The 15,377-nt window shown below is 35.9% G+C and overlaps 1 protein-coding gene across 19 annotated transcripts in view; it reads right to left on the bottom strand.

The window, feature by feature from the left end:
• KCNMA1 (potassium calcium-activated channel subfamily M alpha 1) overlaps nucleotides 1-15,377 on the bottom strand; it is a 514,442-nt gene that overhangs the window by 174,968 nt on the left and 324,097 nt on the right. For all 19 annotated transcript variants that reach the window (XM_074830555.1, XM_074830556.1, XM_074830565.1 and 16 more), the window contains exon 6: nucleotides 3,823-3,898. In XM_074830555.1, the coding sequence (XP_074686656.1) occupies nucleotides 3,823-3,898 (76 nt within the window). The remainder of the gene's footprint in view (nucleotides 1-3,822; nucleotides 3,899-15,377) is intronic.

Genomic DNA, 15,377 nt, shown 5'->3' with positions numbered 1-15,377 from the left:
TCCGTTTATAACTACTTTAAGGACAATAAAACGCATTATTTTCTAAACAAAGTTAAAAAATGAACCTGGAAAATCAGACCAGCTCCATTAAAAATATTTTTAAGAGTTATAGTTCATGAAGTGGGCATCTTCAGGTACTAGGAAAGAAATACAACTGGGTAATATGACAGATGCTGTAATGAATACTGTACACAAAAATCAGATCATATACCAGCAGTTCTGTAATTAATTAGCATTCATCTACATCAACACATATTCCCTATTTCCCTCTTAAGGTATGGCTGATTAAGGTTCATAGTTTGTTCGTGATAACAAACATTCAGTCAAAGCACAGGACCCTAACCAATAGGTTCCTAGATTAAACAAAATCATAGAAATCATGCTGATGCAAAGCTCCATTATGAAAGGCTAAACATCATCTGTCACCTGAACATAGAACAGGAGAGGCTCCTGATACAATGTGTCAGTTGATCCCCACATATTATTGTAATACAAGTAAATGACAGCAGCCATTAAGAATAACTATTTACATGACTTGATTGATACATTTTATTTTTGCTGATTTATTAAACATTGTACCTTATCCCTCCTCTATTAACTACTCCCTGTGCTTCTGCCAGAATCTAAATATAGATGAAGGATTAGTCACAAACATTTTCCTCCTCTTTAAGCTCTTTCCAACATCTGTGCAAAATCCCTTACTGTGAGCCCTGCTAAGCCTCTGTAGTTTTGTTGAAAAATGTTAGAAAACAGTGAAGGAGAGAAAATTTCAGCTGAACACCACACAATTCCTTCTATTTCATAAAACACAGGAACAGAAAACATTGAGTTAAATACATTTAAATTCAAATTAGGAAAAAAATAGATCCTTGGCAGACTATCGTCTTTTATACACTGCTGTAAATTTTTGCTTTGCCTTATCTTTTCAAATATAATTAATAATTTTTCAGATATTCTAATAACTATCTAATACTCCCACACTAAGCTGCTAGTCTTCTCTCTGCCTTTATTTTTGTATTGTTTAGCTTCTTCCTCTGGATTCCAGTGCTTGGAGTGACCCTTTTGCCCATTGTGTAAATAATATATGCTCCTTTAATCATCCTATCTAATCTAATTCCAGGAGTAATTTCAATTTATAGGTTAAACTTTTTTCTCTACCGGGGAAAAGAGGAAAAGGACAGAATTTCTTTTCTAATCGCACCAAGTATAAAAAATACAGCAGTGCCATTTATACCCTATCAGTTTTTCATCTCGTCAGTAGTTACTTGTAATAACAAGTAATGCCAAGCACACTGAAATGCTTCTAGTCATATTAGTTTCATATTTTTTTCATATAAACACATATAGCCTCAAACAGGGAGCACTTTTAACTTTTGCAGAATTTTCAAATAATAAAAAGTGTTAGGATTTTTTCCTATACTATCATTTCAGAGCTAGTAATGATATAATGAACTTGCTATCTCAGTTCCACAGTTCAAGTTCTGTCATTAATCCTTGGTGTTTACGTTCACAAATTATGAAGTTGAAACTGTCATTAAAACCTTAAAAGTGCGTTGCAAGAAATGCTAAAATATCTTAACTCTAGAAGCTTTTTAACCATTCCTGAGCAAAACAACATTGCAGTAGCTGGTCAAAAGCATACAGTACAGTATAAGAGTTTAAGGCAGTAACAGTTTAAGGCCACTGTACATAACTGAATCACTGCTTGAATTTAGGGAAGTAAATTTTATTTAATTAAAAATAAATTTATTGAGACTACTAGTTTAATTTCTTTAACTCTTGCAAAATTACTAGATTGTCCATTAAACACAAGTGTTCAGCACGCTGCTTTTTTTTTTTTTTTTTGATAAAGATTAATAATGCAGAAATAGAAATTTTCAATTTAAAAGTATTTTGGTACTGTAACAGAAAAAGTGTACCCACCACATGAACCATAGTTCTTGCTTGTGGTACTTAAGAACATGCTGAAAATATGAAAATTTCTCATTGAAGTTAGCACTAACAATAATAAATGAATTTTCTAATTTTTGCTTTCTAAAAGCTAAATTCATGTAAGACAATAAATAAAAACCAAGGCACTCACATGGTCAAATGTATGTCACTCCTAACTAAAAAACTTTCCTAAAATAAATGACATCCTGTTCACTTGTTTTAATTTGACTCATCCACATTTTACAAAATGGTGTTTTGTGAACATTGATAGTATTCCAAATTACTTAGTTCATTTCAGGTTATTAAGTAAGATAAAAAAGAGAGCTGACATGTCTTTCTATTGAAGAACTAGGAACAGGGAGAGACATAAAAAATTAGTTTGAGGCACCGACAGTTTTTAAATAAATGGTGTTAGCCATGAATTGCTGGGGATTCATCAGCTGAGTAAATTGAAACAGTCATATAAGGAAGCTCTGCTTCACAGCCTTTCTAATAATCAACATTTGAGGTTTACAGATATTTGGACATCTATATAAATAATCACAGAGATTAGGATATCTAAGAGTAAATTTTGCACCAGAGAAATGCTATTTAAATGAACAGGTCAATCTTGAAAAAGCCAATTCTGAATACACTGAATGTGATTAATGTAGCATCCCATCATTTATGGATCTGGAAGTTTACAAAGCCACTGATCCTGAAGGGGCCTTTAGCCCTTATCCAAAATCCTTTGAATTTATGGAGCTTCTCCACTGACTGCCATTTCTTTTGGTGAGGTTGTTCTGTGTGGTAAATGAAAACTCATCGTATATTCTCTGCTCCTGCACAAATTACTCTCCATTACCATTCTGGTAGTATTCTAAACTATTGGACTACATCTTCACTGCACATTCTTTGATGTCTTCATTTGACAAGAACAGGATTCCTTACACACACAGCTAAAGACAAGTAGCATGAGACTTTTAGCAAAGAGAAATGTTTCAAGGCTAAGGGTTGAAGAAACAGCTGTCTACCCTGAGTGTGTACAAATCTCAAGGATCTATTGCCACATCACTAACTAACATAAGAAGCAAATGGAGTTACTTGCATATAAAGCCCTCACACACGCATTATCAACTGGTGGAGAGAGCATAGGATTTCAGAATGAAACTGAGTTTACATAATTATTGGAAGTTGGGTTCTATACTTCAGCTGGGACGTTTTAGGGAATCATGAAAGACAATGCGTCTTCAACTGCGAGGCATGGGAAGGTTCCCTTTTATTTCCTTCAGAGTGATCTTTTGTTCAAAGTTGTGCTGCTTCTGCACAACTTTCATGTATTAATAGCTCAAAGAATCAATGAAAGCCAGAAGGTTTCTTGGGAGTATTTTAATTATTCTTTGAAATACATGCTAATGACAGTGGACACAATATAAAGACAGCTCAGTGTAAAATCAATTTTTAATATGTTTTTGATGTGAAGAAGGATTTTCAGTTCAAAAAACCTGAAATATAGCCACAATTATTATTTCTCAAAATGCTTTTAAACTGTATTCTGTTGAATGAATTTTGATTTCTGTTTTTCCAGGGCAGCAGAATATGGACTGATTATGTGGCAAGAAGCAATGTTTAATCAGCGCAGAGCTCTGTAATTCATTCTGCTTTTAATTTATCAGCACACAGTCTTGCTCAGATATTTCAAATGTCACAACACATCAACTAAAACCTACTGATCGCATAGCAAAAGATACTGACACTGATAAATCATTCATCAGCAGAAAAAGGTTTAAAGAACAAGTAATAAGAGGTTTTTTCCAGAAGAGAAAATTATATATTACTAGGACCACAAACCTAAGCCATTTATGTTCCATCACCAATGCAACTAACTCAGTATGTAAGAAAAGGTCTTACCTTGTTTTAAGGATATTCAGAAACTGCAAAATTTCTGAAAACTGTATCAGTCTAAGGGCTCTTAAAAATCTTAAACCTGCAGTAAAAAAAAAAAAAAAAAAGAGCTCTAGTAAAGAATAATTGAAATTATAACAACATTTCACTTATGACAGTGATCAATTAAATCAACACAGGTAGCATACAAAACGTCAAATACCTTTGAAATGTTCTTCCATATTTAATGGTTCCAATATCCTTACCAGGCTTTTTCAAATTTATTTCCTTAATAGCTGAAGTATCCTACCAGAAAGCCTTAGTTTATGTAGGAAGCCATGGGAAGAGACATACAGGCTAAGGGGAAAAAACCTCACTGAGGTTCTATTGGTACTTCTAGTGCACATGTCCTTCTCTTCCAGGCTGTCAAAGACACATACAGATCTGAAACTCCTCAGTCCTCCAAGCTCCCACATTGCTTCATGAAAAATAAGAGATTATGGCCAAGAGATCTTATAACCTGGATAAAGTAGACTGTGTATATGCCTGATTAAATTGGTATATCTTAATGACGTAAAATCTTTTATTGTAACAATGCTCCCTATCTCCACCCTAATTTCAAAAAACTCAAGCAGGAGAACAGAGAAACAACACATTCTCTCTTAAAAATTACTAATCTACTATAATTCTTTCCCTCAGACTATAACTATAGGAATAGATTACACTTTGGCTATTAAAGAAGTAACTATTTTTACAAAGAAATAGGACTTTTGTGTTGAAATCAGGTTGCTTGAATAGCAATTGCCAGACAACTACAAAGCCAGCAAGACACACACACACACAGAGCATGTGGAAGAGAAAATACGGTAGAAGATTAAAGGCTTAAATTATTAAAAGAGATTTATACTGATAGTAAATAATTTGGCTGCAGATCTTTGGCATATGAATAAAAGTACATTGTGTATTATATACATGCACAGCTTATAAAATTAAAATAAGTCTTTGAGGATAACTTTTATTAGATAGTATAGCCAGGAGTTACATAAAAGTTGTGTAACATGGTATTGTGAATGTTACAGTTAAGTCCAGGGCAGCTTGTTCTCATATATCTTCTTTATTGACGTTTATTTTTACCCAATTCCAGTGCTATAAACCACTTTGTGTTTCTAGAAACTTAAGAAAGACTGGTCCTGGCAAACATATAAACCTGGTCACAACTTACATCATCTCAGTGGAGTCAAGAGGTTCCCCTCAAGAGCAAAGATGTATGTGGCGAGATGTTTAAATCAAGACTTTATTTCTGAAGTATTCTTGGAAAGTTGTTAAATAAAATTTCTACTCTTGCCAAGTCTCATAAGTAGCCTTATTAAGGCTCGTAAGTAGACTTAACAAAGTAGAAAATCACTCCTGTATATTACATGGATATAAAGGTTCTTTTTAATTACTGACTGTGGGGAACTCTGAAGATTAATCACAACTCGATTTGGGGATCTAGACAAAAAGCAATAAAATTATGCTTAATAACTATAAACTTCAGATCCATTTGCAATTAGAGGATGATCATTTTGGATCACAGCGCTGAAACTGTGGGAGACATGTCCCTCTGCTCCACTTACAGTAGTTTCCACAGTTGCTACTCCTATCCAAAGAGATGTAACTGGACCGAGATGGAGAGGACCTTTACTAGCAACCCTCAACTTTCTCAGCTCTGTTCCATTCAGCTATCTTCCTCACTCTATTTCGTAGGAACTTTTTGAAAAATGGCTGGTGGCCACTTTTCAAGTGCTTTGCATTGCATTTGAAGTTAATGAGATGGCCAAGTTACCATTGCAATGTTTCAAAAAGAAGCCTGAAAAACATCAAAGTTAGCAATAAAACCTCTATCTCCAAACTCTTACAATGCTTAAGATGATTTTAGTTGCTGAGACATCAAATGATGGAACAAAAAGACTATGGCTTCAATGTATCTTTTGTGAAAGAAGAAAATCATTATGGATTAAGTTCTGCATTTGCTACAGCCTACTATTTTAAAGAACTCCCTTCAGAGATTTAAAAAAAAAAAAAAAAAAAAAAAAAGTGGAGAGTTTGCTTGAACTATAAATAGAACTGGCTTGTAGTTGTAAAAGGTTACAATCACCTTGTAATCACTGTATCTTGCCTAGGACATTACTTGTGGGGCTGCATTTTATAGCTAAATGAATTATTACACAGAAAGGATCAAATTTTGATATTCAGAAACCTCAGTGTATTACCTACTTTGTGTGGTTCAACTATGAAGAACAAGTATGAAATTAAAATCACAGTTTTCCTTATCATGATGGCAAATGAATTCTTTCCAGTATTCTACACTTTTCAAGACCCAAACAGATCTGTTATTAGATTCCTATACAGGTAATTTTATATGATTTTCATAGAATCATAGAATAGTTTTGAAGTGATCTTTAATGGTCATCTATTCCAACCCCCCCTGCAATAAGCATGGACATCTTCAACTATATCAGGTTGTTCAGAGCCCCATCCAACCTGACCTTGAATGTTTCCAGGGATGGGGCATCTACCACCTCCCTTGGCAACCTGTTCCAGTGTTTCACCACACCCATTGTAAAAAATGTCTTCCTTGTATCTAGTCTAAATCTACCCTCTTTTAGTTTAAAAGCATTGCCTCTTGTCCTTTCACAATAGGCCCTGCTAAAAGGTTTGTCCCCATCTTTTTTATAACTCCCCTTTAAGTACTGAAAGGCTAAACAAAGTCTCCCCAGAGCCTCTTCTTCTACAGGCTGAACAGCCCCAACTCTCTCAGCCTTTTCTTCATAGGTGTTCCATCCCTCTGATCATTTTTTTGACCCTCCTCCAGAACTGCTCCAACAGGTCCAAGTCCTTCCTGTGCTGAGGGCTCCAGAGATGAACACAGTACTGCAGGTTGGGTTCAAAGGCAGAGAATCACCTCCCTCAACCTGCTGACCATGCCTCTCTTGATGCAGCCCAGAATATGGTTGACCTTCTGGGCTGCAAGTGCCCATTGCCAGCTCATGTCCAGCTTTTCACCCACCAGTAACCCCAAGTCCTTCTCTGCAGGGCTGCTCTCAACCCCTTCATCCCCCAGCCTGTATTGATACAGGTCTTGACTGAACTCAGGTGCAGGACCTTGCACTTGGCCTTGTTGAACCTCATGAGGTTCACACAGGCCCATTTCTTCAGCTTGTCCACATCCCTCTGGATGGCATCCCATCCCTCAGGCATGTCAATCGCACCGCTCCGCTTGGTGTTATCTTCGAACTTGTTAACGGTGCACTCAATCTTACTGCTTATGTCACTGATGAAGATATTAAGCAGTACTGGTCCCAATAGGGACCCCTGAAGGACACCACTTGTCACTGATCTCCATCTGGACATTGAGCCATTGACCACTACCCTCTGGAAGCAACCATCCAACCAATTCCTCATCCACTAAACAGTCCATCCATCAAATCCATCTCTTTCCAATTTAGAGAGAAGGATGGTGTGGTGGACCGTGTCAAAGGACTTACAGAACTCCAGATAGACAACATCCGTAGCTCTTCCATTGTCCACTGATGTGGTCACTCCATCATAGAAGGCCACTAGGTTACTCAGGCAGGACTTGCCCTTGGTGAAGCCATGCTAGCTGTATCAAATCACCTCCCTGTCCTCCATGTGCCTTAGCATAGCGTCTAGGAGGATCTGTTCCATGATCCTCCCAGGCACAGAGGGGAGGCTGACAGGTTGGTAGTTCCCAGTGTCCTCCTTTCTACTTTTTCCAGTCACCAGCAACTTCACCTGACTGCCAAGAGATGGGTATTCCAAAATAGTGTAAAAAAAGAACTCTGAAAAGTTCGGAACAAAACACATAAAAGGACTGGGACAACATCAGGGCTGCAGCTGGTAGGTTTGAGTAACCTTGTCTCCAGGTACTCACAGTATCCTACTCTCGGGGACTGAGCATAGAAGCATCAGTCAGTTCAGTGTCTGCAAGTGAAACCCACTATGCCTGCAGTGTTTACTTCCCCTAACACTATTAACATAAAGAGTCAATCAGCCAGAACAACTCCACATAGTAGAGACAAATTACACTGTACAATGCACCAGTGAACACACGTTCCCAGTAGGTTATACCCTGGAGACTTTGTGTGGTCTATTGGCAACATCCACTAATACAAGCTGAACTGAAACAAGGGAGAAGTGGAATTCCCATTCTTGAATACTTATTTCTAAAGTTTGACTCTGAAAGAGGTAAGAGGTGCTGTCTTTGAATGAATCTGTTTGGCACTCTACAACAATTAATAGCATTGACTGCTTGACCCTCTAGTAAGTTATATTCATTTTGAAAGACTGCAGCTAATGCAGAGATTTCAGCCTTGTTCTTCGAACAGGCTACAAAAAGCTGCTGCTGAGAATAAACTGTAAGCATAAAACTCACATGAAATGATTTTCCCCCTAAATGTATGATTATTTGTATTACCTTGAACTTAGCAAAGAGATGATGAATCAGCTGAATAATTCCCAGAGGAAAAGTCCACAAAGCACTTTATTCTGGTGCTGGTATTAATGACATGCAGAAGTGTGCTTGCAATCATACATGCATCCATAAACTGGCAGCACAGTAATCCTCACAGCAATAACCTTGTTGCAATGAGACTGTTGGGTCTAACTCAAGAGTAACTATTGACAAAGTGATGTAAAAGACAGCCTGTCTCTGAAAACTAATCATATGTAATCAGTAACACAATGCCCCATGCTATGCCCTCTCACTGTTTTCAAATCAAATTTGACTCACTACCAAGTTGTTATCTCTTTCAGGTCCACCAACTCACCAAGAGTAGAAATTTTTGGTATTTGTTTATGCATCAATAGTAAGCAAAATTCTGTAATAGGAGCACTAGCAAAAATTCCCATTTTCCCAAAGCTGTGTACATCTCTCTTTCCTTAGCAATATTTGGGAATGTATTTTATACATGTGGGGAAGAATAATTTCTTTTAATATGATATAACTACAAAACTTTTACATTTAAATGATATAATCAATAGATGAGATAGAGTAAGTTTCTTATGTATTACAGTAAAGTCTATTCTAATTTTGCACACTTCATAGGATCCTGCCTGCTAAAATTAATTGCAAACTGCTCAGGAAGTACTTGCTGTTTTGTCTCCATCATGGCACTCAACTTTTTCTTGGCAAGAGGTTTTATATTGGAATTTTCTTATGGGATCTGACTGGAATAGGAAATCTTCTGTTTTACCATCTATATTATGAAACATTCTATATTACCATTTATACAAAAAATAAATATTTAAAAGATTTAATTTACCTGGAAAAACTCTCTAATCACAGGAAAAATATACAGATAAAATGAAGGGCCTCTTCAGTTTATCAGTCTTCTGATTCTAAATGGATGACTAAAGTATGCTTCTGAGCTGGAGTTTATTTCAGCTGCAATACCCAGGACAAAACTAAAAGATTCAGAGATTTCTAGACCAGAAAAAACTTTTATGATTATCAAACAAGATTCCTTTAGCAATATGAGACAAAGAATATTAGTCAATAGTTTCTACCTCTCAAATTATTAGTACAATAATTTGAGTTCTAAGTATGATGATTCAAATGAACCTCCAAGTATACCACAGGATTATTTTCTTCCTGTGAAAGTATTTATTTAGCTACCTGCATTGCCTGTACAGCTAATGGACCATTTTCAAAGTACACTGAAAATGTAAAATATGTGTGTAATATGTTCTATTTTTACTAGGTAATTTCCTGGATAACACGTGTGGTGTAATTTTATTTCAGATTCTGAGTGTTCACCCTGGAATCTGAAAACAAACGAAAAAAACCCCACACAACAAAAAGACCCCAAGAACTACACCTGACTCCCAAAGATCAAATGCGTTCTTCCTGAAATTCTATATGCTGAATTTATACATGAAAATTTGACACATCCTCATCTTTCAGGCCAATTTTGAAGGGTCACTAAGAGAGGCTAAATACTGTCCAAAAAACGGAAATCAGTGTTAAATATTACAGAAATCAATTATATGTGCAACAAGAAACAATATACTATGTTGAAATACAGGGCTAGATCTAGAATACAACAAAAGTATTTTTATTCATTTCACTACATACTTGTTTGGTTCTGTGAGGTGAGGTGCAAATACCTGCCAGCTATCGCTTTCCCACTCTTTACTAAGGACCCAGTAAAATGGATGCTTTAGACCAGAATAGTGATATAAACATGACCAGTACACTACATGCCAGTAGCAGTGCAATTAGAGTAGAAAATTATTTTCTCTATACAGTTTATAGCAAAACAAACAACATTATTTTAATCTTTATTTGACTTTACAGTCTTAAAGGTGCTGAAATATGGTATTTTCCTGTCTATCAGACAGTTTTGCAGTTTCTCTGCTGAACTGATGCTTTCCACTGGATTAGTATACAGCAGCAATCAGGATTACCCGTAGGTTACAAACCCCCCCAAAAAGAAAATTTACTATTTTAAATCTATAAAGGGAAAGAGGAGGAAATCACGACAACTACACTTATTTGTCTTTAATGAGATTCTTAAAAATAGAAGCAGGAATTGGGGTATTTCTTCATTCAACATGAGAGGTCAATCTACTAGAACAGCATCAAGTATTACACTATTTCTCATCAGTGAGATACATAATCCCTTTCTTATCGCCCTATGTTGTTTTTTTCTTGCTCGTTGACAATAGCATATCCAAAATACTGGTAACAAGGATTCAATATACAGAGATTCTATATACCATTTCTATTCTTGACAAACCATTCACCCATTCAGCAGAATGGTATCTTCATCAAACCTATCAATGGCTATTTCTACCCTATATTTCATTAAGACCACATGGTTTACTGAAGACTGAACAAACCAGAATCCATATTTAGGAAATCAGAACCTTTTCTGAGACTCACATTACAGAGGGGTAATTGTTAGGATGCAGAAATAATCCTATCCTGAACGCCTTCACACACTGCAGCAGGGTAACCTGAGATTCCACTCCCTGTAGATAGGTTTGAAAATGAAAGCTCAAACAATGAGACAAGAATAAATAGTATGGGCAGAAAAGACTCTGCCATTTTTGGAAGCAACACTGCCAAAATATTTTGATACCTTTCCCTGCTTCTGTTATGCAAGCGTACAAGCAGGGAAAACAGTCCACAGCATGAAAAAATCAATACCCTATGAACCAGGACAGTAAAACTGCATCAAGTTCAGAATCTACATAAGTTGTACACTAATTGCTTTCAAACAATGCTGTATCAAAGACTTGTTAATAAATCTCTCTGCTGCACATGCCTTTAACTTACTTTTACACCTGTTAAAATAATAACAGCAGTTTAAAAATAATTTCTTAATAACTCCACCATTGCAGAATATTACATTCCATCCTTCAATAAAGACTGGATTACTTGACTCTAGGTGAACACTGAATGTGATACGAGCACATTACAGCATGTGAGTTGGGGGAGAAATTTTTCCTATAAAGTAACTGAAATACTGTAGCATTATTTTGAAGTTGAAAAAATAATTATAATATCTTTTTAAAAGAGAATAACACTAGCACCAGAGACAGAGTCACAAACAACAGTTTTGAAGAAAAAGTTTAGAGAGACCTTACCCCAGTATGAGCCGACCCTATAACAAGACACCAAGGAGTTTCGAAAAGTATGTTGTTCTTCCTTTTCAGGGATATTATGTCCAGCTTTGACACGATACCCATTTTGGAACAATTCTCCAAGAGATTTTTTACGCCTTGTAGTACTTTTATAAGTTTCTGTATGTGTGCCCCCAGAAGTGTTGTGGTAGACTAAAATCTTGCTGGGAATCATGACTATTTATCTTCAGCTTCAGGAGAACTGCACGTAAGTCCAGTCTTCAGTCACTACATCCACCAATAGTGAAGACAGTCATATATTTACCCTCGTTTCTGCTAATTCAGTATCAACATGAAGAGACAGCTTCAGAGTTCTTTCTTTGACAGAACTTCTCTTTGGAAGCAAATGGACACAAAATAATGCAAAGTTCACCTTTACATGTTGTTACCAAAAGATAGTTCAGTATAATCTAGTCCATTTGTTAGCATTAAACAGAATTAATTCAAATACAAAACTCAGCCTCACAAAACAGACTAAGAGTATCACATCCAGACAAAACAAATAATAGAAGCAGGCAGGCAGTGCAGATGTTCCTCTGATCCGTGATGTATTAGAGCTTAAAAGCCATCCTCTATCCGGATATTACCACATAAGCTTCTTTCAGATACACCAAAGAATCACACCCATCGATCCAAAACCCACAAATATGATGCCGTTCACTTAGAATGAACAGGTACTCTCATAAAGAATATAGTTCTTGTAGTTCATGTACATAAAGGGAATTGTTTATTGTTGTATTATTTTCTTTGGCAACTTTACATATCTCTCTTCTGGTTAAAGCTAGTATGCAGAAGGCAGAGGCCACATAATCAGCCAACTCTCACTGGATTTATCCCAGATGAAATAAAAAAACCCAAATAAACACAACAACTCTTTATCTAATCCCAGTTAATGACAGCTATATTACTGCAGGAAAAAAACCCAACAATTTTGCCATCAAGCAAGAGTACAAAGAATAGAGTGCATTAGTTCTCTCAAGCAGACTGGCTCTGTGAATACTCATAAAACTGAATTGTTGTTCAGTCAGCTACCATCTCATTCAAATAGGAAAAGCTCTTTAAAATAAAATGTAAGTGTGAGATATTACCTTCCATGATATATGATATGCTTTCTTAGTCACTTTCCTGCTTTGAGCATAACATGCAAACTTCATCTTGAAAAGCTATCTTCATTTCGAGGAATATGCTTATCATTCCTATTTTTTGTCCCCAGAGGAGCTACAAAGATGTATATGCCAAAAATATATCAATGCCATCTGGAGTACAATGCAAAGCAGACAAAATTAGACTGCACCATGTGCTTATAGGAAATGTACAGGATCTCAAAGCATTTTGGAAATGTTATTAAAGGGTAACAATGCTAAAAACAGAAATGGGGAGAACACACAGATTTCTATATTTCAAGTAATACGCAGTGAGTAAATCAAAGGCAAACCACTTCTGTGACTCCTTTACACTATGTTCTTACAAACAACCTTGTCAATGTTCCCACTGGTCACAGTAGTAAAGTTCCACTGAGTCTAGTGGGAACAGTTTTTGATTCTTTACATATGCATGCAGACATATATTTTTATATCTATCTGTGAGCACCTGAATCACTCCTCTCAAACTGGAAAGGTTTGAACAAGGTAGTACTTATCTATGTTACTAATCACATCTTGTACAGCTCAAACTGAAAGAACACCCTACTTACTTTTTACCATATAAGGCATACCATTTTTCTTTCTTTTTGTATTTCATCTTGAATAGTAGTACAATCCTGTTATTATCTAATTTTAAACCTATCATTAGTGTACTTTGTACTTAGTACAGCAAATGTTTGGGTGTAGAATCCATTCACCTTGCCAGTCTGGAACATCTCTAAAGGAAAACAGTACCCAAGTAAAAAATAGCAATAGCCAAGCTGTTTAGTTTCCATAACCTATATTTTGGTTTTAGTAATTTGACAGTATTTCTTTAACCCTCTCAGCTCCCTGGCATAGCCAGATTTTTGTCAATTTTCTCCCTTTTTCTGTCAGTGCACTGCTAAATCTATTGCATACATCAAAATCTGAAAAAATGCATTAAATGATGAAAGATAGAAATAAATCTAGAATAAATCTGTTCTACAACTTAAAAAAATATGAATCTAAATTTCAGCAGCAGCAGGATGATGACATATTGTGCTGGGAAGCACTATTCAGCACCACAGAGCCACACAAAGATGTTTGCATTATTTTCCTGTGCAGACATTTCTGCTTTCCAATGGAATGGAATTTTGTTCTACAATCTGATTACACAAGACAGCTTACTGTTTTCAGTGAGAGTGCAGTTCTCTGTTATCTATATTATCTATCTATTACTAGGCCAATTTTTTCATATTAGATGTAAAATTAGATTACAGAAAATTATTCTCTATAGGCTAAATTATTTTTTTCTTCAGTTGTCAAGAAAACTACCTTTTAGGTATCACATCATCTAGCTCAGATGACCACCCGAATGAAGTCTAATTTAGCAGATGAAGATGATGTCATTAGGAAAATAGCACTGTTTCCAGTATTTATGTACTTTTTCCTCTCCCTGTGAAGGACACAGTTGACAGTCTCCTGGTCTGAGGTAGACTTAAAACTCCCGAACTCCATGTTATTAGAAACATCAGAGATGCATGCAGTCTTTTCTGAAGTATTTACTCCAAACTAATCAACATTCATTCTGTTCTAAGGAGCTCTAGGATGACTTGCTAAAACCTACTGTACCTTCAATGAACCCAAACTATTTAAAGTATGTTACAAGTGAAGTTTCCTGTATTTTTAACAAAAGCATATCCTTGGAGCATATCACTCAATGACCCTTCCTGAACTTGCCATAAAAATGGATTGATGTACTTACGGAAGCATTGCTACAATTAAATGACAACTTGCTTTCGAAGTCCATCCAAATGTGGAACTATTAATCTCAAAAATGCAGGAGAAGAAAGCAAGCAAGCTCTCAGCAGCTGAGCTTTACCTTTGGCTATGCAGGAACTTGGTGCTTGTTATATCGACTTCCAAGAGAAGTCTGGAATAGATCTTTGATATAGACAACCAATATTAGGTAGAAGCCAGAATCAAATTATTGTCCTCTAAAGCACAGGTTAGACAGGGATGACTGATTTGCTGTGGTTTTGTAGGATACTATCTGCTTACAGTTGTGCCCAAAAGCACAATCTAGAAAAAACATGAAACACAAGGAAACCTGCCAATGAGAAATCTGCTGTAGAGAAAAATAACTTTATTATATCCAATGACCATTCTCTCCTTGAAGATTACTTTTTAATTTACTTTACAGCAAGGCAACACAGAAGGTTGCACGTTATCTTTCATCTCTTTCAGGTTGCTACTTCTGAAACTACAGTGTAAAAGCCATTGTACTACAAGAAATGGCCTGTAAGATTTTCATTGGTCCTATTTCAAAAAGGGTAAAAGTATAAAAAAAATAACCTGGTGTGTCGGAATATAAAAACTATACAAGCTGGTCAACAACTACTTTTTGGTACAGCTTTGTAGCATCGCCTAATGGGTTATGACAAATCTACAACAATCTAATGTTCATTCTGCCAAGCACTTACTGCTCATTAATCTCACTAAATGATTTAGAAGGTAAATTTATAATCCAAACTTGAGTTCCTGAAGAAATGCATGTAGTTGCATTATTTATTTTTTTATCTCCCAGTCTCAAAGTCTTAAGATACTAAACCATTTTCAGAAAGCTTGGCACTAGCAATAGCAAAAACAGTCACTAGGTATGTAAACATTTAACTTTGCTGCTTTATACCACTTCAGGCAATGAGTACGTCATATTCTGTAAGACAACCAGAGATATACCCAGTAGAGAATGAATAGCAGATCTTTACATAAAATCAGACTGTACTGTCT

Source organism: Strix aluco, chromosome 7, assembly GCF_031877795.1.
Source record: "Strix aluco isolate bStrAlu1 chromosome 7, bStrAlu1.hap1, whole genome shotgun sequence".
NCBI lineage: Eukaryota > Metazoa > Chordata > Aves > Strigiformes > Strigidae > Strix > Strix aluco.
This window is presented reverse-complemented; position numbering and strand designations above follow the sequence as displayed.